This window comes from Anopheles gambiae, chromosome 3 (assembly GCF_943734735.2).
Source record: "Anopheles gambiae chromosome 3, idAnoGambNW_F1_1, whole genome shotgun sequence".
Lineage (NCBI taxonomy): Eukaryota > Metazoa > Arthropoda > Insecta > Diptera > Culicidae > Anopheles > Anopheles gambiae.
The window spans coordinates 46,428,751-46,455,120 of NC_064602.1; the positions used below are offsets into that span (position 1 = coordinate 46,428,751).

The 26,370-nt window shown below is 45.5% G+C and overlaps 3 protein-coding genes across 5 annotated transcripts; 1 reads left to right on the forward strand and 2 right to left on the reverse strand.

The window, feature by feature from the left end:
* The first annotated feature begins 61 nt into the window (after nt 1-61).
* On the forward strand, nt 62-6,092 carry LOC1279395 (ATP-dependent zinc metalloprotease YME1L). Of its 2 annotated transcripts, none has more exons than XM_061653694.1 (8): nt 62-579; nt 712-1,282; nt 1,364-1,673; nt 1,771-2,087; nt 2,187-2,577; nt 2,649-2,814; nt 4,764-4,947; nt 5,021-6,092. In XM_061653694.1, the coding sequence occupies exons 1-8, from the start codon at nt 553-555 to the stop codon at nt 5,347-5,349; spliced, it is 2,295 nt and encodes a 764-aa protein (XP_061509678.1). In that variant the 5' UTR covers nt 62-552; the 3' UTR covers nt 5,350-6,092. The 2 variants fall into 2 exon arrangements, with proteins under 2 accessions (XP_061509678.1, XP_061509679.1); XM_061653695.1 differs by having other exon boundaries at nt 67-579; nt 1,774-2,087.
* Nucleotides 6,093-6,174: 82 nt separating this feature from the next.
* Nucleotides 6,175-7,354, reverse strand: LOC1279396 (30 kDa salivary gland allergen Aed a 3). The gene is made up of 4 exons (XM_319112.4): nt 7,111-7,354; nt 6,770-7,048; nt 6,526-6,698; nt 6,175-6,453 (listed from the first exon to the last, which is right to left on the reverse strand). The coding sequence occupies exons 1-4, from the start codon at nt 7,217-7,219 to the stop codon at nt 6,256-6,258; spliced, it is 759 nt and encodes a 252-aa protein (XP_319112.3). The 5' UTR covers nt 7,220-7,354; the 3' UTR covers nt 6,175-6,255.
* Nucleotides 7,355-8,385: 1,031 nt separating this feature from the next.
* LOC1279397 (tyrosine-protein phosphatase non-receptor type 21) lies at nt 8,386-25,567 on the reverse strand. 2 transcript variants are annotated; one of them, XM_061653692.1, is made up of 7 exons: nt 23,584-25,567; nt 10,510-13,952; nt 10,212-10,430; nt 9,941-10,117; nt 9,688-9,847; nt 9,451-9,614; nt 8,386-9,375 (listed from the first exon to the last, which is right to left on the reverse strand). In XM_061653692.1, exons 1-7 carry the CDS (start codon nt 23,666-23,668, stop codon nt 9,247-9,249), a joined length of 4,377 nt encoding a protein of 1,458 aa, XP_061509676.1. In that variant the 5' UTR covers nt 23,669-25,567; the 3' UTR covers nt 8,386-9,246. The 2 variants fall into 2 exon arrangements, with proteins under 2 accessions (XP_061509676.1, XP_061509677.1); XM_061653693.1 differs by lacking the exon at nt 23,584-25,567 and adding an exon at nt 17,359-17,932.
* Between the last annotated feature and the right edge of the window lie 803 nt (nt 25,568-26,370).

The window sequence follows — 26,370 nt, forward strand, 5'->3', positions numbered from 1 at the left end:
ATTTTGATGCGCCTACCGAAAACCGCCAAAATAATCTGGCCACACTGGGCATGAAGTTCGAGTAGCAGTATGAAATGTGTTCGTTAACAGCAATTAAATTGGATTTTGTATTTTTTTTTCATTGCTTTACATATGTTTTTAAAAATTGAGATGTACATCGGATTGATGTATTTTTTAGAGCTTTATAACAGTGTAAGCATATTTTCCGACACTCTGTTCATTTCTTTGAAGTTGGTGCAGGGATTGTGAAATTGAGCCGGTGGCCGTTTCTGAAGGGCTCGTTGACGTTGACGTTTATCGAATGTAGTAGAAACGTCAACTTATACAACAGCCAAAAAAGTCCAATCGGGAGCTGCCGTATCATTGCGCTTATTATTGCGTGAATAAAGTTATAAAATATCAACGTTCCATTGCAGCATCGCTCGTACGGATAGTGGCAAACGCTTTGCGCACCATTCCTGACCGTTGGCATCCATTCGCTCGACATTGTGATTGTGTGGGCATCGATTTCAGCGGGCAGCATCCATCTTGATAACACAACCTTGCGCTAGCATGTTTACAGTAAACACACATCAGCACGTAAGTATGCGAGCTGGGCGGGCGGATGTTGGCCCTCCTCCTTCCCTTTTGGGAATTACGAAAATCCGCGCAAGATGTACCAGTGACCAGTTTCGCATGCCAACTGATTGGGTGTGATGTTTCTCCCTGCAGCAAATACTGTTTCACCTGTCTCAGATTACGCCACGACATAGTAGCATTGCCTTCAAGAAGCACCATAGACACCATCAACACCATCAGCAGCAGCAGCCTCAGCAGGGAAGGGAAGCAGTATCTCAGCTAGCGCAGCAGGATTTTGTGCCACGCTTGAAACAATCGCTCGTCACGTTTTACACCGATGCGTTCCGCAGCTCAGTCGAGCCGTCTCCGGCGGGAGCAGCGCCCGCGCAAGTGCCGTCGGAGGAGCTGTACCGGCTGAAGTTACCCCGCCGGTTGGAACGTAATTTGCTGAAGCACTTCAGCCAGGTGGAGCTGCTGGGTAGCATCAAGGAAAGCACGCCCTGGAGTTTGAACGTTACGCCCAAGGTAAAGCATGGAAAGTGTGATGCAATCGCTGAGACTGTGTCGTTCAGTGGTGAATCGGTGCAGAAAATTGTCCGCAGCCTGCTGGCGCAGCCCACTAGCTGGAACACTGTCCAGCAGCGTGGTTTTAAGACGGTTCGTTCGATAAGCGCCGAACTCAAGCGCAATCCGGCTCTGTACACACGCATGAAGGATGCATTGGGTAAGGGTGCACACACTTTAGTGAAGTAATCGATCGTGAACCATTGTCAGTTCAATACGAACCGTGTTTATCCGTTTGCAGGTAATCCAGCACCGCCAATCTCGCACAAGTACGACCCGGTGGCGTACTCCGCACAAACCATTGCCCCGTCGGCACATGGCGAGCCACTGAATAAGCTTTTGGCCGACGATCCGATGCTGTCGGACGAGCAGCGACAGCGGTTGAAGATTGCTTTCGCCGAAGGCTACCTCACCGCATCCAATCCGGATCAGCAGAACCGCTCCGGCAAGGCGATGAAGTATTTGAAATTCTTCCAGCAGCTGCTAATCATCGTCGTGTTTATCGGCATCTTCATCAGCATGTTCGCATCGCCAAATGGATCCGTGTTCAGGTAAGTGTCGGTGTGAACTAGTTGGAACCGTCTATTCGGGTGTCGTCGTGGTCGTCGTCAGCTTGACTGACCAGCGTGTGACATTTGCTTTCTTTAGTAGAATACAAATCGGCAATCAGGTGGAAGTCGATCCCGAGGACATTACCGTGACGTTTGAGGATGTGAAGGGCTGCGACGAAGCAAAGCAGGAGCTGAAGGAGGTGGTAGAGTTCCTGAAAAACCCGGGCAAATTTAGCAATCTAGGTGGCAAGCTGCCCAAGGGTGTGCTGTTGGTTGGACCGCCCGGGACGGGAAAGACGCTGCTTGCCCGTGCCGTCGCCGGAGAGGCCGGTGTGCCATTCTTCCACGCTGCTGGGCCCGAGTTCGATGAGGTTCTAGTTGGACAGGGAGCACGCCGCGTTCGTGATCTTTTCAGTAAGCTTTGACGTGAATTTCCCCGTCCTGTTATACCGCCCATTCGTTCGGCATTCATTCGTTTGTTTTTCCATCTTATTGTTTGGGTATGAATTTCAGAGGCCGCCAAGGAGCGTGCGCCATGCGTAATCTTCATCGATGAAATCGATTCCGTCGGTGCGAAGCGTACCAACTCGGTGCTACATCCGTACGCGAACCAAACGATCAATCAGCTGCTGTCGGAAATGGACGGCTTCCAGCAGAACGAGGGCGTGATCGTGCTGGGTGCAACGAACCGACGCGATGATCTTGACCAGGCGCTGCTGCGCCCGGGCCGTTTCGATGTGGAGGTGGTCGTGCCGACGCCCGACTTTACCGGGCGGAAGGAAATTCTCACGTACTATTTGGGCAAAATTCTTAGCCGCGAGATCAACATCGATCAGCTTGCGCGAGGGACGACTGGATTCACGGGAGCGGACATTGAGAATATGGTCAATCAGGCGGCTTTGCGGTAAGAATAGCACATTGGCCAATAGTACAATTCGCAGCGATGCTAATGTTGGTTTGGCTACTGTTCTTTAGCGCGGCAATCGACGGAGCTGAAACGGTGTCGATGAAACATTTGGAAAATGCACGCGACAAAGTACTTATGGGACCGGAGCGAAAGTCGCGTCTGCCGGACGAGGAAGCCAACAAAATTACTGCATACCACGAAGGTGGACATGCCATAGTTGCTTACTATACAAAGGTAAGTCATCGTCTGTATGATTAACATTGCTCTGTGTGTGTGTGTGTGTGTGTGTGTGTGTGTGTGTGTGTGTGTGTGTGTGTGTGTGTGTGTGTGTGTGTGTGTGTGTGTGTGTGTGTGTGTGTGTGTGTGTGTGTGTGTGTGTGTGTGTGTGTGTGTGTGTGTGTGTGTGTGTGTGTGTGTGTGTGTGTGTGTGTGTGTGTGTGTGTGTGTGTGTGTGTGTGTGTGTGTGTGTGTGTGTGTGTGTGTGTGTGTGTGTGTGTGTGTGTGTGTGTGTGTGTGTGTGTGTGTGTGTGTGTGTGTGTGTGTGTGTGTGTGTGTGTGTGTGTGTGTGTGTGTGTGTGTGTGTGTGTGTGTGTGTGTGTGTGTGTGTGTGTGTGTGTGTGTGTGTGTGTGTGTGTGTGTGTGTGTGTGTGTGTGTGTGTGTGTGTGTGTGTGTGTGTGTGTGTGTGTGTGTGTGTGTGTGTGTGTGTGTGTGTGTGTGTGTGTGTGTGTGTGTGTGTGTGTGTGTGTGTGTGTGTGTGTGTGTGTGTGTGTGTGTGTGTGTGTGTGTGTGTGTGTGTGTGTGTGTGTGTGTGTGTGTGTGTGTGTGTGTGTGTGTGTGTGTGTGTGTGTGTGTGTGTGTGTGTGTGTGTGTGTGTGTGTGTGTGTGTGTGTGTGTGTGTGTGTGTGTGTGTGTGTGTGTGTGTGTGTGTGTGTGTGTGTGTGTGTGTGTGTGTGTGTGTGTGTGTGTGTGTGTGTGTGTGTGTGTGTGTGTGTGTGTGTGTGTGTGTGTGTGTGTGTGTGTGTGTGTGTGTGTGTGTGTGTGTGTGTGTGTGTGTGTGTGTGTGTGTGTGTGTGTGTGTGTGTGTGTGTGTGTGTGTGTGTGTGTGTGTGTGTGTGTGTGTGTGTGTGTGTGTGTGTGTGTGTGTGTGTGTGTGTGTGTGTGTGTGTGTGTGTGTGTGTGTGTGTGTGTGTGTGTGTGTGTGTGTGTGTGTGTGTGTGTGTGTGTGTGTGTGTGTGTGTGTGTGTGTGTGTGTGTGTGTGTGTGTGTGTGTGTGTGTGTGTGTGTGTGTGTGTGTGTGTGTGTGTGTGTGTGTGTGTGTGTGTGTGTGTGTGTGTGTGTGTGTGTGTGTGTGTGTGTGTGTGTGTGTGTGTGTGTGTGTGTGTGTGTGTGTGTGTGTGTGTGTGTGTGTGTGTGTGTGTGTGTGTGTGTGTGTGTGTGTGTGTGTGTGTGTGTGTGTGTGTGTGTGTGTGTGTGTGTGTGTGTGTGTGTGTGTGTGTGTGTGTGTGTGTGTGTGTGTGTGTGTGTGTGTGTGTGTGTGTGTGTGTGTGTGTGTGTGTGTGTGTGTGTGTGTGTGTGTGTGTGTGTGTGTGTGTGTGTGTGTGTGTGTGTGTGTGTGTGTGTGTGTGTGTGTGTGTGTGTGTGTGTGTGTGTGTGTGTGTGTGTGTGTGTGTGTGTGTGTGTGTGTGTGTGTGTGTGTGTGTGTGTGTGTGTGTGTGTGTGTGTGTGTGTGTGTGTGTGTGTGTGTGTGTGTGTGTGTGTGTGTGTGTGTGTGTGTGTGTGTGTGTGTGTGTGTGTGTGTGTGTGTGTGTGTGTGTGTGTGTGTGTGTGTGTGTGTGTGTGTGTGTGTGTGTGTGTGTGTGTGTGTGTGTGTGTGTGTGTGTGTGTGTGTGTGTGTGTGTGTGTGTGTGTGTGTGTGTGTGTGTGTGTGTGTGTGTGTGTGTGTGTGTGTGTGTGTGTGTGTGTGTGTGTGTGTGTGTGTGTGTGTGTGTGTGTGTGTGTGTGTGTGTGTGTGTGTGTGTGTGTGTGTGTGTGTGTGTGTGTGTGTGTGTGTGTGTGTGTGTGTGTGTGTGTGTGTGTGTGTGTGTGTGTGTGTGTGTGTGTGTGTGTGTGTGTGTGTGTGTGTGTGTGTGTGTGTGTGTGTGTGTGCGTTAAACAGGTTTTACTTTCCATCTGCGCCTTGTAGGAATCCCATCCACTACATAAGGTAACAATAATGCCGCGTGGCCCATCGCTCGGCCATACCGCTTACATACCGGAGAAGGAACGCTATCATGTAACCAAGCAGCAGCTGCTCGCCATGATGGACACGATGATGGGCGGTCGTGCTGCGGAGGAATTGATTTTCGGAGCGGACAAGATTACATCCGGTAAGAGCTTACGCAAACATCAAGGTTGTTCACTCTATGTTAACAGCATTTGCTTGTATCGCTTCCGCCACAGGTGCCAGCAGCGACCTGAAACAAGCCACCTCGATTGCGGCCCACATGGTCAAGGAGTGGGGCATGTCCGAGAGGGTTGGCCTGCGCACGATCGAAGGTCCGAAAGGGTTCGGACAGAATGAGGTACTCTCACCATCGACGATCGAAAGCGTCGATAACGAGATCAAGAAGCTGCTGAACGAAAGCTACGAACGAGCAAAGGCGATTCTGAAGCAACACGCCAAGGAGCATAAGGCACTGGCGGAAGCCCTGCTAAAGTACGAAACACTGGACGCGGAGGATATAAAAGCGATCATGGGCGGTGAAAAGCTGGCAGCTGAAGAGAATTAGGGCAGCGGGCAGATCAGCGCGAATCAATGCGAGATCGGAAGGTGCACAGGGTAGATGAAGGCCGTCGCACTAGGACGTCATGCAAAAGGCAAATTTCTTACCGTTTGGGATGAAGCGTGTGTGTGTGCGTGTGTGCTGGATGTATAAAAGTTCAGCCCAATGTAAACGGGTTGCCGACAACTTCGAGACTCACATATAAAACCCACATCCTTCTGCACGCCACATCCTTCTGCAACCGATCTTGCAAAGTAAACTAAAGCGGGAAGCAGCCAGTCTTTAAGGCAAATAACAGTGCCCGCTTCTTCTTTTTTAACGCCTTTTAGTGAAGGTGTAGTGTTACAAAAACGCTTGATGATAGTGTAATGTCGATTGGATCGAGGACTAATATTGCTAGTAAGTGATACAAATTGCAAATGAAAAATGGAAATCTAAAACGACACCCAGCGTAAGGACACATGTTAGCGATCCAATGTGAAGTTATGAACTATTACATTAAAAAAAACAAAAACAAAATACAAAAAAAAACGATATATGCAAGCGTGTATATATACATATTATTTCTTAGGTGGCACGCTTCATCAAACATATTCAAAGGTCCACAAATGTCTGGTAGTAGAAGCATGGAAGCAGAACGAACGCCGTGCAAGGTACAATGAACATTCAGCGCTGTCCCGAACAAGAACGCGCTTTGCATTGCTTTAGGTATGAAAATAAAGTACTGTTATCATGAATTGAGTTCGGAACATCTTTTGTGGAACCTTTTGTGATGTTCTTCAACGTAAATCGCTTCCAGTGTGTAAAGGAAAACAGGCAATCGGTAATAGATTTCATTTTATATGATGCATTTATTTATTGCAAGATTCCAAGGGGCAACGCCGCGCGTGTGTGTCGTTAACGGTGTGTTTCCTACTCTGCATCGCGCTTGTCAACGATACAGTCGGACAGTTCCTGCTCCCTCTCGATGAGTCCATCGTCCAGCTCCCGGGTGCCTTCCGTACCGCAGCTAGTGTTGGTCTTATCCTTGCTACACTCTTCGTACGACTTTTCGGACTCCTTTACCATCGCTGATACGTCCTTGTCCAGTGAGCTGAAGCACTCCTTAATCTAAACAAATAAAAAAAGAAAGGATTATTCCTGTTACATCGTCCGATGTAGTAGAAGCGCTGCTGCACCTACCTTGGAATACTTTTCGATAGTGCTGACCAGATCGATGGTAGGGTTCATCAAACGTTCCTGCAGACGGCCCACAACGAACGACTTCAGGTACTTGTCCTTGGTGTCAACCTTCATGATCTTCTTCAGCAGCTTGTGCACCTGACGGTACGTGTTACGGGGGGACTCTTTTTCACCTACAGTGGACGATCATTATTATTACTCCAAAAAACCTCCAAAGGCATTACGAAATTCTGTCCCAAATTACCTCCTTCACCGCCACTCGCGCCATCGCCACCCTCTTCGCCACCCTCTTCGCTGTCCTCTTCTGCGTCATCCTTTGACTCTTCGGTTTCATCGTCGGCTCCACTCACTGCATCATCGCTACCTGCACCTTCTTCGCCTTCTTTCATAGCGGAGTCCATTTCACTATCATCACCCTCAGCCCCTGACTCTGTGTCCGTTGCTCCTTCTTCGCCGTCAGCTGCACCGGCATCGGCTTCCGCATCTGAACCAGCATCCTCTGCACCCTCCTCTGCCCCAGCGTCTATATCGAATGTGTATTAATGAGCGCCCTAATGTTTACAACCCTCAAAGAAAGTCCCTTACCTTCGCTTAGCTCAGTAGATGATTCTTGATCAGACGTGTCGTCAGCCGGACGGGCGGATACGATTAGCACAAGGCATAATACACTAGCCACAAGCAGTAGAAACTTCATCGTTTTTGTTTGTGGTGTTATTTCACTGACTCCGTGGAGAATAAAACAAATGTAAGTGATGATCTTTACTGCTATTCAGCGCCGTTTTTATACCACACAGGGATCGTGGAATCATACAATCGATCGGTATTGATACAGCTTGCAGCACGTGTTAAACACAATGCACAGGCGATCGGGCTTTACTGTGGGCAAATATCCGCTGCAAACAAGCGACGTGTTGCAATAGGAGGAAAGATTTTTATTTGCTTACCATACAGCGACATAATTGCATGCAAAGTTTACATTTAGTAATTTTATCTCGACGGGGAAAAGCGCACGCACGGGGTTGAGGGGTGAAGGTGGAAAATAATGAAGATCGCTAAACCGTCGCAGTGAAGATCGGTATGAAAAATAACTAATATGCACTTATCTTTGCAGTAGAAAAGTGCTTCTGATCGTGTGAAACAGTGCTTAATCTGCGCTTTTAGTTCGAATACCGCATCTGGTCAGGTAGATCGAGTTGGCTGTCGGGTGCTTACAAGGATAAGGAGTTGCAGCCATAGATCCAGCGCTCTGGAGACCTTTCTACTCATCCTCCTCCTATAGAAGTATTGAAATTCAAATCCATTGAGATTAAAGTGACGATCACTGTGCCAAAAACTGAATATAGAAGATCGACATGGAAGACAGTGTAGCGCAACAATCCTGATCTAGAGCATGTATAAATGTTTTGTATATAACATTAAGTCTCGAGCTAATCAGTCCTTCGTATGGGAGACTTAATCCATGCTGGACTTGACCCGATAACGGACATCCTTCAGTAGACGTAAAACGACGTAACGATCAATGGACTGCTAAAAATGGGGCGGTCCCGTGGTACAGTCGTCAACTCGAACGACTCAATAACATGCCCGTCATGGGCCCAAGCCTGAAATGGACCCGTTCCCCCGTTGTGCAAGGATTGGACTAATTCCGGCTACGTGGTAATGAATTAAGTCTCGAAAGCCTGAATAGGCCGGCTGGCATGTCCGCGTAGGACGTTACGCCAAATAGAAGAAGAAGAAGGACTGCCAGAAAAGGTGTTACCTTGATCAAGTTACGAAAGCACTCAAAAACAGTCATCTTCTGTCGGATTTAGAGAAATGTAGCGAAAAAGAAAAATACTTATTCTCTAAGCAAACAGATCGTACATGGAAATGTTTGTTCAATTTTATTACAATACATAGCGCGTCATTTACCTACAGATATAAAATACAGCCAACACTAGCGGGGTCACATAAAGACGTACATAAATAATAGCCTATTACTACAGCGAAGGAAATACTTTTGCGTTATCCTGTTTTCTCCATTTGCACATTTAAAAAAAATTAATCTACGCACCTGCAAACATTCCACCATTAACGGGTAAACGAGTTAGTTAAAAAAAACATTACATAATTTAGCACAATTCCATATCATTTGCCAAAAGCAGCTCTCTATACTGGTGGTTGCACTTACAATTTAACTGTTGCGCCTCAACAAAGCACGATGCAGCACGATGGCTGTGTTGAGCAGTGTGTTTAATTAATTCCATTTTGTAACCTCACACTGTAATTGTTGCATTAATAGGTTTTTTTGAATACTAGCTAGGCTAAAACGCAACATCCTCACCACGTACTAACACGCAGGAGGTCTTTCGTTATTAGCGTGTTACAAAGGGTAAAAGAAAAGATCAAATAATACATTATTTTCGTCTAAATTAATACTAAATCTCACGTTGATCGTATGGTTCTTTTTTCTTCTTTTTTCGTGTTAATCCGTTGCACTTTCTTGTACGATCAAGCTCGTTCAATGGTAGTTAACCGATCATCAGTCGTTGCTTTAACGAACAATTCCACTGTATCACTACTTCTTGCTCTTGCTTAGTAAGGCACGTTTAGTTTCTTGGAGTTAGTGTCGCATGATGATCGTCAGTCCTTCCATACAAAGATCATGCATGTGGCCAGAAGAAGTAAAAAATTCGCCTACAGCATTTAGCACCCAACAGTGTGTTCCGCGCCCGATTAGCCTTAAATCAGTCTGTTTTGTTTCAAGTAGTGTATGAGCAGTGCATGTATGAATTTGTACTGCGCTAATGATGGTATGATGTTGTCCCGCTGCTGACGAATCTGACCTATCAATCGTGGTATATCTATGTCCTGTGGAAAGGGAACAACACGGGAGAGCAAGTTAGTGGGTTTCTTTATAACATCCTAACATTTTCATTACCGTACCTGATTATGATCCAGTGTGTAAAGTAGCAAATCCGCCACTAAGGTCACGCCCGTACGACCGCCCCCTTCGTTACAGTGTATGAGAACTGGTGGATTGGTATTGTGCGATGGTGGCACTTCCGCAATAGACGCCAGCCGTACTGAATTCAACTCTTCCAGGAATCCTGCATGGAAAAGGTGCAAATGGAAAATTAAAAGCGACCATCCCCATCACAGCTGTATCATTATGGTACTCACCTAAAAAGTGTCCCACATCGCCCGGACAGTTCTGATCGGCCCATTCCGTGTAGGATATATGCCAAACTGAACGATATCGCCGGCTTTGCGTGTGGTATACGCGCAATTTGCTCGTTGTACACCGATCGGTTTCTTGCGAGAACTCGCGCCACACTTGGTACTGTAATCCAACGGCAACGGGATGGGGCAAAGAAAATACATCAAATTAATAAAAAATTTAAAGAAGCAATCAGCCCCTACATCGAACCCTTACCTGCCCATACTCCAAACACCGTTCGCTGGTTTGTGGGATGTAGTTAAGCTCTTTGGATAGTTGCACCAACAGATAGACGTCCGCTTCCCAGACACACTGCCAGAAAATGTTTGTTGTCAGCGTGTCGTTCGGGCTTTCGGCAACAATGTAAAATCTTTGCTTGTTGCCAACAGTGCTCTAAAACGAATTGCAAAATGATATTAATAAGTTTGTAGCCAACAAGCACTACAAACAAGCTTTTAGGTCTTCTCCAAACAGGCAAAACACTTACAGTTATGTGGGACGCATTTACATATCCCATGCGATTGTCCCGTGTCGGTGTTAGCCGTACGCGATTGTTATCGTATGGTAGAAACGTTGAATCAAAGTTCTTGTTTTTATTGTCTTCCGCTAAGGCACAGTTATAGCTGGCACTGTCGCTACGTTTCGGTATACGCTCAAACTCGCAGTACAGCTGAGGATCTGCCAGTTTGGACTCGAGCAAAGAGCACTAAAGAGCAAGTAGAAGAAGATTAACATTCGAGAAGATCAAGATCGTGCGTTCACGACGAGGTTCATCTTCAACCTACCAACTTCTCCTTGCTGATATTCGCCGGCAGTGGCTGCAGCCGTGGCAAGCCCGTCGACCAACGGTGTCGCAGCTGTCCTGCGTTCGCGCCCTCGTTCATGGAAGAGTTGGCACTTCCACCGCTCCCGCCACCCTCCGTGCCGGGGTCGACCGAGCCCTTCTTTTTGCGATCCTTCTCCCGACCGAGCGTGGCACTTTTCTGCTTGTCGGCCGAGTTTTTCGACCGACCGCCAAGAATTTCCCATATGCGCTTTCGTTTCGTTTCCTTCACGGACGAGGACGATGTGGACGTGTTGTTGTTGTTGTTGTTGCTGTTGGTCGAGCTGCTGTTTTGGGTGGTATTGCGGCTAGTAGTGCTGCCCCCGATGCCACCGAGATTAGTCGATCCCGTGATCGAGCTGATACCGGAATCATTGTGCCCACCATTGCGCACGCTACCACTCTGGACGGTTTCATTTAGCGTGTAGTTGGAGTATTGGGAAGCATCGAGGACATTGTTTGACGAATGTGATCGATTCATGGGCACCGGTGGTTCCTTGTTCGTGGCAATTGTTGCATTCGATGGCGCAGCTGTTATTGCGGTGGAGGAACTGTTCAGCTTCGGGACTGCACTTGCCGGATCGTTGGTGGTTTGGTGTTTTGGCACATCAGCGTTGGATGGAGCAGGTGGACCCATTGCTGTGTTTGAGCCTCCCACTTCCGAAGCACGTTGCTGCAACAGTGGTTGTCGTCCTGTCGACTGTTCCTGTTGCAGTTGGTGTTGCTGTTGCTGTTTGGTCTGGTTATGTTGTAGCTGTTGCTGCTGTTGTTGCGATGACTGAGCTTGAAAATTAAACGATCCACCATCCAAAACGTTCACCGGAGCGCTAGTGCCGGTTGGCGTTTGGGGTTGCGGTGGCGTTGGAGGCATCGGTCGCATCGTCGGCTGATGCTGTACATTTGGTGCCGACTGCACGCTTGCTGTTCGGTTGCGTATCTCCCCAAGCGATTCATTGTCATCCTTCCACGGCAGTGGCACATTTTCGTAAATCGGTTCGATCGAACCGTTAATGTGTTGAGATGAGCGGTTCAGGTGAGCTTTGGTAGTTAAGCCGATGTGACCGTTAGCAGTAGCATGGTAGGACGGACTGTTGCTATCGCCAGCCGGTGTGTTGCCACCCGCAATCAATAGATGCTCCATTCCACCCGGCACGTAGTAGTACACATTGCCCGGGGCGGCCTGATTCGCCGCCGATATTAGGCCAGCTTTCGTTGATGTTAGATTCTCCATGAAGTTCAGATTTTCGTACGTGCCGTGTGGCAGCATCGTCTGTGAATGGTGCAACTGTGCGTGAGGATTGCCGGCAGCGGTCAGCCCGGGATAGCAAACCTGTCCACCGCTTTGTGAAAGATGCGCAATCTGCAGCTGATGCTGTGGAAGATGCGCCGCATGATGGTGGTGGTTCATCAGCGGGCGGGTTGAGACCAGATCCGGACTAGAGCCAGACACCTGTGCACTTCGCAAACCGAGCAGTGCACGATGGGACGCCAAATCGGGGGTCGATGTTGAGCTGAGTCGATTGGCAGGATAGGGGGGAGGTGGTTTCACTAGTCGCATCATTTTAAACCGATGTGTTAACCCATAATCGGACGCATCGGAGTAATGCGGACCGATGATATGGGTCGTTGTGTGGTGTGTTACATCCGGATAGGGTTGCTGATGCATCTGCTGGGCGGCAGATTGTTGCTGCTGCTGCTGCTGCTGTTGCTGCAGATGCTGCCCATAGAAGGACACGTCCGGCTGGCTGCCTGTAATCCCGTACTCGAGATGATGTCCGGCCGATGCAACTTGCTGCTGATGTTGTTGCTCCTGTGCTAGAAGCATCTGGGAGGCGGACAGATGCAGCAAACTCCCATTGACAAGCCGCACATCGTTACTGCTCGAACGGTACTTTTGCTGGATGGCCGTCTCGTAGTCTGGTGCTGGTCGATAGGTTGGCAGAAGCGCTTTTAGCCGGTCCCGGTCTGGGGTCAAGTTGTTGTTGCTTAGATCCAAACAGGACGAACTTTGTGCCCGGTTGATGAGTGACGCATTCGAGCCGACAGGATTCAGACCCCAACTGGAACCCATTTGGTTCGAATACTCCAATGGCACCGCGGTGGTGGAAGTCGAGTTTAGATTAATGTCGAGCCCTGAGGAACGGGACGATTGCATCATGCTTGCCGGGTTGAGGTTGTTGAGATTAGTAATGCTTCCGCCGGCACCAGTCGCAATCGCAATATTGCTGGAGGATAAATGAACACCTGGCCCGCTCGGTCCTCCTCCTCCTCCGCCTGGCTGTGTATCTACTATAGCATGATGTTGGTGTGCTCCGCTGTTCCACATGTTCGACGAATGCGATGCAAGCTCGTGCGTGCTGGGCCAACTCGTCGTTCCCATCGGGCCCTGATACGGAGCTTGTGATCCTCCCGGCGATGGACTAGGCTGATGCTGCTGTTGTTGTTGCTGTTGCTGCTGCGCGTGTATATATTGCTGTTCGCTTAACAGATCGTCTCGACTGTCGTTTAAATTGTCGCCCATGTTTTGGAACAGATTCAAGTTCATCTGACTCGCCTGCGTTAGGTTCTGTTCGTACGTAACATAGAACCGATGCTGCAATGCACATAGCTTCCAGATATACCGACCCGTTGCCACATCCGTAACCGTGAACCCAGCACTTTCCCGTGGCACCGTACACTCGATGTTGAACGCACGCTTGTGGTTGACCACGTTCGTAATGTCGCGCCAGGGGTAGAACTTGTTTGTGTCACTAGCCACAATGATGCCTGACACTGAGATTCCTAGCATTACCTCCAGCCCGGTGTCGTTCTTTGCCGTGAACGTTTCCTGCCCGTACCCATCCAGCTGCTGGCAGGCGGATATGTACAGACTTTCCGCCTCACCTTGCGTCACGTTGTGCAGCTCGTGGGCCTGCTGAATTACCTGTTCGGTGAGTGCCTCGAGCAGGTTGGCATGAACCATTTCTTGCGGGAAGGAGAGTAACGTCTTCAGGTACTCGACCGTATGGCGATCCTGATGATTGCCGTACTCGGCTTGCCGGCTGTAGTTGGCCAGTATGACCGCTTGTCGCGGATCACAGCTGATGCGGCCTTCCACCACGTCGTGCTTCAGCTGCAGGAAGTAGTAGTTCCGTGTGCCCTCGTCCTGTATCAAACTGACGCCCGATAGTACGTAGTACATCACGCGCAGATGTAGCACCTTCGAGTTGGCGGAATATTTCTCCAGCTGGCGGCTGAGCGGACGTTCCAGGTCGACCCAGCGCATCTCGTCGGTCGTACCTTTGACCACATAGCGAAGGCCAAAGAACTCTGGCTGCTGGATCGAGATTCTTTGGCACACATTATCCAAACACTCCTGGCCAGTGCTTTCCGAGCTGAGCGTACAATCGATTTTGGTTGACGAATCTAAAAAAAAGAAAAGAAGAAACGGACAACCAATTGATTAATCAACTAGTTTTTAAATTCTAGGGAGGATTTTTAGCATGGGAAATGCAAGTATTTTTGTATACGTAAAACAAACTGCTCGATGATTATTAGGTAAAATCTAATCTGAATCGACAGCTCTACTTCATGGAACTGTTTGCGTGTGTGATACGCATTTTCGAATCGATATGTAATGGTCTATTATCAATTATTTTTAGAAAAAGAAGGAAAACATTGTTGGCCAAATACGAATATTTAGTACCATATCTCACAACTTTCCTCAATAATCAATGCTAAATTGCACACGCTAGAAAATGATTTTAGTTGAATTACAAATACTTTTAACAGATTTGAAATATTTATAGCTTTTAAGTTAACTATCTTAATACGAAGATGTTATGATCAAGTTTAAGGCTTAAAGGTTGAACACTAACACTAATTAGCCCAGATACGTACAGGGAAACAATAGATTGCCCTTTACTTATGGCTCAAACATACCCCAACTGGTACATGACTTAAGCTAAGCTATTTAATATAATGCTATATATCAACAAGTCACATTACTACAGTTAAGATGCATGGAAAATATTTTTATAATGCGATTGAAGTGCTCGATGTTGTGAAGCCACTATTTACAGGGTTCTCCAAGTCAGTTTCGAATGTAAACATTGTTTTTTACTGATGTTTCATTTCGATCATGATAATTTTTAAAATCTTCAGTATGATTTTCAACACTTTAACGGTCTGTTGATTCGTTTTTGGACCAGGGTTTAAAGCCAAATCTCACTATCACTCACCACGGTCGTTGAAATGTTGAAAATCATACTGAAGAAATTAAAAATGAGTATGATGAAAATGATTTAATTTAAAATTATCTAAGCAATACGGCAAATCCGTTCCTCCTGAATAAATATAAAAAAATATCAGAAAGATGTGCAATAACAATCCAATGGATCTGATTTTGATAAAACTGGAATATTTTTATTTACTGTTTATTTAAATTAACATTATTACGATTTCGGCCGTATTTTGAGTACATCTTGCATCGACAGATTTGGTTCTCAGTACATTTGCTTCCTGTATATTTAGCCTTATCCCGGGCACACTTGGTTCAACGTAAAAACCATAAGTTTAGGTTTATTGTCCGGTTCTATAGATGTATGGTGCGTGGGAAAAACTTGACGAATTTATTAATAACCCGTTTGACGTGGACTTCTTGGAGGCAATCGAGTTACAATAACATTGTAAAACATCGTTTTTCTGCAAAACTTGTTTGGTAAATTATTAGTATTTCATCCCAAACAAATCCAAACGTGCACGAACAAACATTTTTGTTGAATAAAAGCTCAAACTAGGTAGAAACGTAGAGACTCCCAATATTTGTGTAACTAGCAAGGATCCCAAACTAAAAAACAATTTTTAGACACATGTCCTAATCCAACAGTATACTCGTAACGAATTTTGAAGTTGAAGATGATGTGTGTTCAGTAGTAAATATGTATGCAAAGATTTTAAGTTCTCTTTCTAGCATAGTGAATGTATCTCAGATTGAACCATCTAAAGAAGAAAATGATAAAAAGGAAGCGCTATAAACGCCAGTACACAAAGAGTCTCATTTCTAGTGAATCCTCACCTCAGGAGGATAATTAAAAGGGCCACATTCTACAATTTCTGCATACGTACGTTAGCCATTTATTCCGCAATCATACAACATCTCAGAACAAAAAGCACATAAAATATCGTACAAGCACTATTCAAATTGACATACTAAGTACAAAACAGCACCATTGTGTGTTGATTTTCGTGCATCGCCGTAAGGTCGCCAAACCAAACACATGTCACTAAAAGAAGACACAGCGATTACTTCATCTAGTATGTATCAACAAAGCATTAGCTCCGTTAAGAGCAATGACAATTTTGGTGACTCAACGCACAAAATAATAAAACCCTCGCTAGTAATGCCTTCATCTCATAGCCACAGGTCTCTACTACTATGGTGGTTGCTTCCTTGTTCAAGGGCAACCTTGCCGCCAGACGCCCGACGATCGGTTGCGCCTGATGGAGTCGCAATAACAACAATTAAGCGGGCATGATGATGACGATTGTTTTCCCGGGGCCTCACTCAAGTACGTGCGTAGCGTCAGATTGATGGACATTGTTTTTTGGTTTTACTTTTGTTTTGTTTTTCACGATTACGAGGGGCCCAGGGGCTTATCCAGCCATTCAGTTAGGCTGTCAGCAATTGTACCGTTGTCGTAAATGGAATGTGTGATCAAAACGGTGTTCCCTTATCGACGGAAGTATTCGGCATAGGCACGGGGCTGTACCACACCACTTCCTATTAGACACGAATGGGGGGGGGGGGGGGGGGGTCTGTTTCTTGTTTGGCAACAACGTCTGTGTAGTTTCCGAACCCGATTACCAGCTCCGACTCCGGAAAAGCTTTAGCCCTTGTGGTACATGTTTGGGGAGTTGACCACACCTGGCCACACCAACCGACACGTTGTAGTAGAGTTTTACAGACTGGTGGTGTTACCGTTGGTTTTCATTTACCGATGGCTTTAACCGGCACACAAATTGGCCCCTTTTACCGGTGATGAAGAAAGAGAGAGAGAGAGAGAGAGAGAGAGAGAGAGAAAACACCAGCCCACGAGCGTATAGGAAAGCTCATTTTCCACCCCCAAAAACACCTATTTTTCACGCCGCATTTACTAAAATACCATCAGCCACGAAGAAACTGCGCTAGTGATGTTCGGGATCGGTTCGCTTTAAAGCCTTGATTATATTTTTTTAGGGCGCACACAGGCGCTTACTCATGCTGAGCCGCTACAATCACTTATCGCGCATTTTACCAAAAGATTCCCCGCGGGGAGCGCGACTCAGCGAGTGCTTATGGGAAATTAGCGGCTGTGGTGACCACATTTTCTTATCACTGCATTCCAGACCTAAGACACACACACACACACATACACAGAGACGCACATTGGTTTGTAAATTTGAATAATCTCCCACCGGCAAAGGTGTACACAGGGGTTCGCGGACGCCCAGCCCCAAGACCCTTAGGTAGAAGACAGACGATATCTTATTTGTTTTCCACCCACTTGATATGGCGGTCGAGTCGAGTTGTAAATGAGCAATCTATTGAAAGGTACATGAAATCTGTTCTTGTTTTTTTAATGATTACGGTGTGTATGGCTCGATCCGCAGGTTGAATGTGGAAAGGAATGCCACAAGCAAATAACTCCCCGGCCCCGGCCAGCACCGGGAGAGCTTAACGGAGCTTAACATCTCAAGGGCACCGGCGAGAGAGTAAGCAGCAACATGAAAAGATCACTTCACATAATTTGGGGGCTTTAGCTATGCATTGGACGCAAAAACAGGCACTTACTTAAAATGGTAACGACTAACTGGAGCATGGCTGAGAGGTGCGGGAATTTGTACGTCAACGTACACAGAGGACAGTTGAAGTCGGGTGGTTAAAATTCAAACCCTTTCGAGAAACACTGTTTCCTATGCGCGGATCCACCCACTCACTAAGCACAAAGCGCCTGCCACTGGCCGGATCCCGTTGAACGATCTTAGTATTATAGTACGCAAATTAAGCACTCGCGATCAAGTTTCGATCGCTCGATGTATCGGCCCCGTCCGGGAGGTATAGAATATCAACGTTCCTTCGTTCGCAATGACATCATCGGTTGAAGGTGTTTATTTTTTTTTTTTGTTTCTTTTCAAGTATAGCACACGAAGGCGATCATTAAAATCCTGCGCTTATACGGTATGGACGATCCCGTCCAGTATAACCACAAGCGTGTTTGGCGCGGATTCCGGTCCGTCAGAGCACACACCACACGTCGTCGTCGTTCCTCCACGTGCGAATTAATATTCACCACCTTTGAAGGGGGAGGATGTGTAGCCGCACAACACTGCCGCAACTACCGACACGAAACGAGCACTGGGCACTGAAACTACACCTCGTCGTGTACGTTGTTGTTGTCGGCCGGTCCGACTTGCCAATCGCTCACCAGGCTCGCCGAACAGTATCGCCGAAGAAGATACGCGCGCCATGCCTTAGGGATGGGTAGTAGTAGTAGCAGCAAACCACGAAAAATTCCACCCACCCATCCACCCAGTTAGGCGTTGTAATGTAGCGGCGTTGCAGCTGTATTGGTGATGGTTGTGAGTGGTTAGATGGGGCTGCGCTGCGGGGGAAAGAGGAAAGTCGAAAAAACAGAGCGACTAACACTGCGCGGGAACCTGTAGTCGGCCGATCTTCCCAGCAGTGGGAACGGTCCAGCAGATATATCACGCACATTCACGAAGCTTACGGTGCCGCACGACACACTCAATCACGGCGACGGCGATGGCGAACCGGTGAGCGTTAGACATTTGTTTTATTCGCCCTCTAATCGTGATTTGATAAGTGTTTGGATCGCGAAATAATGAATCGTATATGAATTGTTCGATAAAATTAGTTCTGTGTGGTTCGAGTTTATTATGAATTATGATATTTTGAAAAGATTCAAATGTCATCAATGAACACTTCATGGGATTCTTCATTTTGCAAATCCAATTGAATTCATTTTGCGAAAGAATTTGAAAATAGACGAATTTATGAAGATTACTGAACCATTCGAGACTCTTGTTTCGTTCTTGAATCTCAACGTTATGAATCTTTATGTATTTCGAAATGTATGTTTGTTTAAAAAAGTATATTTTTCACATGGTCTATAAGTCCATAAAGCCAGCTTGGTCACATAGATTTTTCAAGATGATTGATTGATCAAGATAAAAAGATTTGGGAGACATGTTGGATGCTTACATCAAACATATTCTTGATTTTGTTTAGCGATTTAGATCGGCGGCGTGTATAAAAAGGACCGGAATTACAGTATTTCCAAGTAGCTTTCGAATGCAAACATAATTATTCACCGTCTTCAAGATGTTCTTCAACAGCTGTAAAATGGTGTGATTGCTTCACAATACAGGATTTTCGGAGTAAATTTCCAAAGTCAACAACCTTTTTCATTGCTTGCGAGATGTTTTCAACAGCTGTCAAATGTTATATTTACATCACAATAAGGTTTTAGTTCTTCCACATGATTTTCAACTCGTCTCAAGCTGGATTGAGTTTGACAGTTCTTTGTGTTGTGTTGAAAATCATGTGCAAGAACTGAAATTATATTATGATGTAAATCCAACATTTGCCAGCTGTTGAAAAAAATCTTGAAGGTGGTGAATAATGATGTGCACATTCGAAAGTGACTTGGAAAACCCTTTAAAATTTCAGTTTTTACACATGATTTTCAACACATCAGAAAGAACTGTTAAACTCAATCCAGCTTCAGAAATATCAGATTGACGTGGATTAACATCTTGCACTAAAGCGGTCACAACATAAACCAACCTGGACACAAAAATGAGATATGGATGACAGTCCACTCCCAAACTCAGATGGTACGCCTCTGATTAGACCTCCAAAAAGAGAGTATAGGAGGATGTAACCCAAGAACTGTGTAGGAACGAGGTCAAATATTAGCCAACATCGGATTGACCATCTTGGATGCCATTTGACAGCAGGAAGCCCTTGAAAATTCATTATTCCCTCAAACACTTACTGTTACTACAGGCTTACATACTCTTCCTGTAAAATGTATGAACCAATTAACATTTTTCTTGCATTGACCAGATCGATTTATCGTTTTAATTACAAATAAAATTTGAATCGAAAAGCGCTTTTAGATGTCAAACTGTCTGTAACGAACTTTTTGCTACTTGTAAAATTGTTCAACAATACGAGACCGCGTTCCTACACAATCCTTGATGTAACCCATCAACCTAGAAGAAGCAGAAGAAGAAGTACGCCTCTGATTCTTTTTCTTCTTCTTTTTGGCTCAACAACCGTTGTCGGTCAAGGCCTGCCTGTACCACGAGTGGGCTTGTGGCTATCAGTGACTTATTGATTTTCCCCTATAGAAGGATAGTCAGTCCTACGTATGGCGGCACGGTCCATTGGGGGCTTGAACCCATGACGGGTATGTTATTAAGTCCTACGAGTTGACGACTGAACTGAAGGATGTAACCCATCAAGCTAATAGAAGAAGAAGAAGAATATCTTGCACGCAGTGAATAACAACGTTTACATTCGAAACTGACTTGGAAACCCTGTAAAGTTCCTTGGTAACAATGCGAGCGATTCCATGGAACAATTGTCAACTAGTACTACTTAATAACATGCCCGCCATGGGTTCAAGTCTCTTATGGACAGGGATGTATAAAAATACTCCCAACTTTACATTTTAATTTATCTCACACAATTTCACACTGATGGCAACTCTACAAACGTATCAATCATCTCTGCAAACGCACCCCCTCTGTTGCCTCGAGGATTTGCAGGTGATTCCTTAACGCGCTTTCAATTTCGTATGAAATAGTAATGACTCAGATCCTCGCTATGGTCGCTTGAAGCTGCACATTTATCGATGACAGAGACCGTAACTACGGCAGAAATGCGATGAGAGTGTACAATTCTGTTTGACGCATCAACGTTAATCTGCCCATTGAATGCATATTTGTCGTCACGCATTCCACAAACCATTCAACTGCGGTGGCGCGCGCAAAATATGCCACTGTGAATTTATAGCTTTCTTATCAACTCTGCCCCACCATTTGATACAGTCACCCACCACCTGACAGAGACAAAACGCGTCGACAATATCGCAGTACCAGGGCAAGACTTTGAAGCGTCTTAAGGTTTCTTCCGCCTGTATCGTGGAGGGTGTGTAACTATCTAGCTCGCATGCTCGGGGAGAAGAAGTTGTCGTTGCCTTATTTTTACCAAGTGTGGGTGTCAATGGCATTGGGCTATCATTTATTAGGGTGACGCAGGGGTAGAGCGGTACAGTGGGCCGTTGAATCGCCACTTGGTCGGTTGGAAGTTGTCGTCAAGAAAGTTTGCCTTTTTCTATCTATTGAACTGGTGGCGATAAAATTGATTGAATAAGCCATGGACAGATTGATTGAAGTCTGCTGCAATGTCTAACGAGTCACATGTGTGGCTTGGTCAATCTTCGGTAATAAGAAAGTACAAAAGTTTAACTTAGCTGTCAATTAATGCTTACAATTCAATGATCATTGTTTTAGCACAGGAACAAATTGAGATCCCGCAATACTTGCCACAATTTTAATTTGTTTAACATATCACATTTAAGATCGAGCTCCTAGGATCCGTTGCGTGCTAAATATTGTGTCGCTCATCCCTATCTAACCGCAATTGTGACGCAGAGCCATTATTAAATGTGTGCAATCAAACATACGACAGACGGAGGGGGAGTTCCGAGGGCGGCAGCGAAGCGATATTTTTGATAAGCGAGCAACTGAATTCCACCGTAGAAGCAAGAAAGGTGGCCGAGTTTCTTATGATATCGGTCATTGTGAGTAAGTGTGTGTGTTTTTACGTCTTTGTGCCATATATGTGGATTTGTTGAAGGACACACTATGCTTCGTTCTGCATTCTTTGTCGCTTACCGCATGTGTGCCATAAAAAAGATTGTTTATCAGGTGAATCTTGATATCTTGTTGTGCATAGATAACTCGTTTAAATTATATGCCCGTTGTTTATGATCAGCGTTATAATGCTGTTCCTTTTTTATTTAATTAAATGTAGCGAAATGAATTACAAAAGTAATATTCAATTCATTCGCTTAACAGGCAAATGCTACAAATACCAACCCCTATTTGAACTAACAAAATAGTTTTTGTAGATAGCAGCAATTATTTATCATAATAAACTTTTTCATTACAGTATAAAAATATGATTCAACTGTTATCAATCACTTGGCTTACTCCTACAACTAAATATTCGTACAGGTTGATCATACGGTTGGTGTTCGTATTATATCGGCCTATTGTTTTAGGTGAAAATCGACCCAAAATACAATTCTTTTCGATTCCTTGCTTTTTAGTTAAGAAATAATGTCTCTTTAGTATTGTTTGCCACCACTGAGTAGGTGTGATATGCAAAATGATCTTTCTGCAAAATGATCCTCCTCAACTTCAAAACGCGTATATGTTAGTGAAATTTATTTGATTTTATCTATCAATTTTTAATCGACGTACCTTCGTTTTAATACTATTTGATAGATAATCTAGCAGAGCCTGTACAATTAATATGGTTTTCTTTTAACGAAATAGATTGAAAAGTAGTCAAAAGGTTAAACCAACTCGAGAAATTCGGAAACTGTTGATGACATTCATTTTAACGAATGTAACCGTTTTGACATTGGACAAAAGTACTGAATATCAATACAAAAAACATAGAAATTATACTAAAACGCCTAACTGAATTTTGATGTTGAAAGCTATTCACTTTAACGAAACGTTACACGAACGACACGATATTTGACCTACAAGTGGCCCAAATCAGGTTTAAGATACTTTTCTTTTTATTGTATTGTCCTTAGACATTGAAAGGACAAGGACGTTAGTAATTAAATAAACAAACTAGCATCTTCAAGCGCTAATCCAATGGAGCTATAACGCCAATTTGAGTATTAGTTACTTTTTATTCAAATGTTAAGCCTATTTTTGTTAAGCATTTTTTTACTTTAATAAACCAATTTGTTGGGTTCAAAAGATCATTCCATAGACACCACTAAACAAAATCTTCCTTTGACAACTTCACTATCAGTCATTTTCTGTTTGCTGTTCTCTTGCTTTTCGTAATGTAGAATTAAATTTGCCACAATTTATGGCTTTAGAATAAATTTAGGTGATAAATATCACTGCTTCACGGCATGCCTGTTCTTTCTATTAATTAATACTCCGTTAATCCTAGAACGGAAAGCAAAATAGAGAAATTTATCTTGCGAGATGCATTATTTGTATACACTGTATACAGCAGGCATTGGCTAGGGTTATGGGCATTGCGACCGAAAATATGTATTATTGCTAGCAAACGTTAACGACCCTATCAGGCAGAAAATTCCGGCAGGTTGATTTGCACATACCGGCCGAGGCACGGTTTACTTTGTCTGTGTTTGTTTTCGTCTGTCTCTTTCTCTCTCTCTCTCATCTTCCCCCAACGATACAATGCGACCTTTTCTCCGTCAAAATCACTGAACGATGACGATGATTGCAAACATTACTAACGCAGGCAGCATAGCCGAAAGAATAGGTAATACGCGCCGCGCGGGTGAGCCAGGTCCACCAATATTATACACTGACGACTATTTGTTATTCAGCGTCGTGGAATGTCATCCCCCTTTTTGCCGGGTGACCAAGCAGCTTTGGTTTCAATGCGTTTCACCCCTTCCCACGGAAAGAGGAATGTGTGTGTGTGTGTGTGTTAGGCGTGTGCTGGACACACAATTCCCCTCACGATCGTACAATGTAGTAAGCCGGACCACCGGATGTTTTAGAGGCGGCCGTTCGGCAGCAATTGTGAATGAAAATATTATGAAACCGTTGGACTAATAACAAATTCTCTATTCCACCTGCGCTCGCAAGTAGCTTCATTGGTTTGAATTACCGTTTCTGTGTTCTTTCACTTTGAAAGAAAATGAAAAAATGAGCCCTGCTGGACCGTACGGTAACAAAAAAACGCAGTTTTACTCACCTAGATGATCGACGGATATGACGAACAGGCTCTTGGACATGACATTGTAGTGGCGGGATTTTTTCAGCTTCAGTCCGAAAGGCATCTTGAATGGTGGGCGATTGTCGCCCGGTTGCTATGTTACTGTACCTACTTTGCAGTAGATATTTTGTCACCACTTTGCGGCGTTTGTTTGTTAACCCTTGTGCTAAAAACTGCGTGCACGCGATCACTGGATTGCTCACTCAGTCGCAGTCAGAACTTTGCTTCCCGTTCCTTGTCTGGCGGACTGGTTGAACGTAAGCTTCGGCCTGTTCCTGCACACCCACGGCGACAGTTGACGCAGAAAGTGATCGGACGGTCGGGCCGTAATAAAAACGATGACGATGATGGGACGGTTATGCGCGCACGCGCGTACTTTTACAACCTTCCACAACTAAATTCACTGCAAATGGCTGCGTGTTGGCGTTGCAGGCTTAGAATGCTTCTATTCCGTTGCAATAAGTTGCACCACTATCGTCGTAGATTTTGGCTTGACGAATCACCCTAATTCGTAACTAATTAAAACTAATCGCACCGGGGACCGCTTGAACTAACGGACTGATATTCTACTGGTGCAGCAACTCACACCACCACAAAACAGAATCCGCTGACCGCTGTGCTGTGTGTGCATGTGCAGCGCGCGCGTAGGAAGTACGGAAATAAATGAACCACAGAGGATCGGTCGGTCGCTACCGCACGCACCACCTATGCGCTTTCCTTGAGCTGCCTATACCGGCGCGCAGGGTTGATGATGATGACGACGACAACGAAGCTACTTGGATGGGTTTGCCCACTTTTGACACGACAGCGATTGCAGCGGTATTGCATTTACACTTCATTTTTGCTTCACTTTCAACATCGACAGCATTTGAGCGCGACCGCTACGGCTCCCCGACTGCGACGACGACTACGACGACGACGACTACAGCACCAACGGACTATGTTGGCGATAGGAATAATTTCCCAATGCCGAAAATGCCACAAACGCCACCTTCGTTCGGAGTGACACGCAGACAGGCTCGAACTGGCTGGCTGGTTGCTGGCCGCCGATGTGGATGCACTGTGCTTCTTTTTTTTCTATTAAAGCTTTACGGCCGATTGCAAAAGGGACACACACTCGGACGTCAGAGAAAGAAGCACCACACTTTACACTTTAGCTTCTTTTTTCCGCTTCAGTGCGAACCGTATATTTTCGTTCCCTTCAAACTGCTTGATCATCAGAACTGCTGGACGCACACGGAAGCACTTTGGTGCGCCTGCCTCTCTGCTTTCGGCCACCTTTCGTTTGGGTCCACTTTGCGGACAAAAACTTACTGCCGGTGCCGCGATCGATTTCTCTAAATTTATCAAACAAACAGACACAGGCGGACAAAGTATCACATCGCAACTTTCTTCTCGATCGTGTAGTAAAGCGCACGATCACCATTCATCCGCGGCAGTAACGATGGCCGCGCTCCTCTGACAGCACAACACTGACCATCATCTCGATGGATTCAACTTCACAAACCAAAACTCGGCTCGGGCGGACGCACTCGAACTGGTCAGACGGGTGAAAAACACAACATTAAACGATGCGTGCTAGCCGATGAACACTTGATTCGGACGACCGAAGACGACGGCAGTGCGCTGCTCACACGCGCGTACGCAGTAATGTTATGCAAACGGGGACGGGGACAGCGACGCGGCACACGCAGGTCACTTACTGCAGATCAAAACCGACCGTCTTCTTCGTTGTCTTCTTCTGGCAGTATCACTGAAACAAAACCGTGCAACTGTCGTGCTTAGAGGACTCGTTCCAGTGCTAGAGAAGGCGGCTGCCGTAGATTAGGACTTGCACGACACATCATGGAGAAACGTTTCACAAAGTTTCACTGCATTCCGTTTCACCTGCGTACATTAATTGTGAGTTTCAAACTGTGCTGCTTTTTGTTTTGCTGCTGTGGTGCACTGTGGGAAGTGTGGTCGGTCAATCGCAATGACGCGTGAATGCCCAGGTAACAATATGGAAACCAAGTTTTAGATTAATTCCCAATTAACAATTTAGCTTTGAACGTTTTGAAAAGATCGTTAAATAATGTCACTTTATTATTGATTCTAAAACATATTTTTCAATGCTTATTGAGTTTAACAACACCATCAATCTGGTTTTATGTTCTATCAAACAGTAAGATTCCCAAATAGATAAATTTGCTTAAGCAGCTCATTTTTGGCAAGCTAAAGAACACTGCTTGCAATCGCCTTTTTCAGTACATAGTTAAAAAGTATTAAAGTTTCAGGTGGGTCTTTCAAATAGGGCTTAAGCAGCTTCCTTATGCAACAGTGCTGGGGATTATTTTTCTTTGCGTTTTATTTTCAAGCAAGCGTAATTGATGAAATAATCAACAAGATTTGTTTCGTTTAAGTACATGTGTATATTTTGAAATCGTTAACATTCATGAATTATACAAAATTTCACTCAATTCGCTGGACAATCACAATCACTTTCCTCAATATTATTTCTTCGATTAACGAATCTAACTTGTACAGCAGCAATGAGATGGTTGACGCCGTCCCAACCCAAATAACCAAGATACCGAAAACGCCATCAGTTTCCTGTACTAAAAATCCAGTTGCATCAGACAAAGCCAACCCAAGAGCCACAAATCCACTAAACGACCACTAAACGGCTTCTAAACGACTCAAGTTCTCTACCTAAACGGAATATAGAAAGACTTCGTTTAGCAGACGGCAAACGACTCATGCATTCTAAAAATAGCGAAAAAGCTG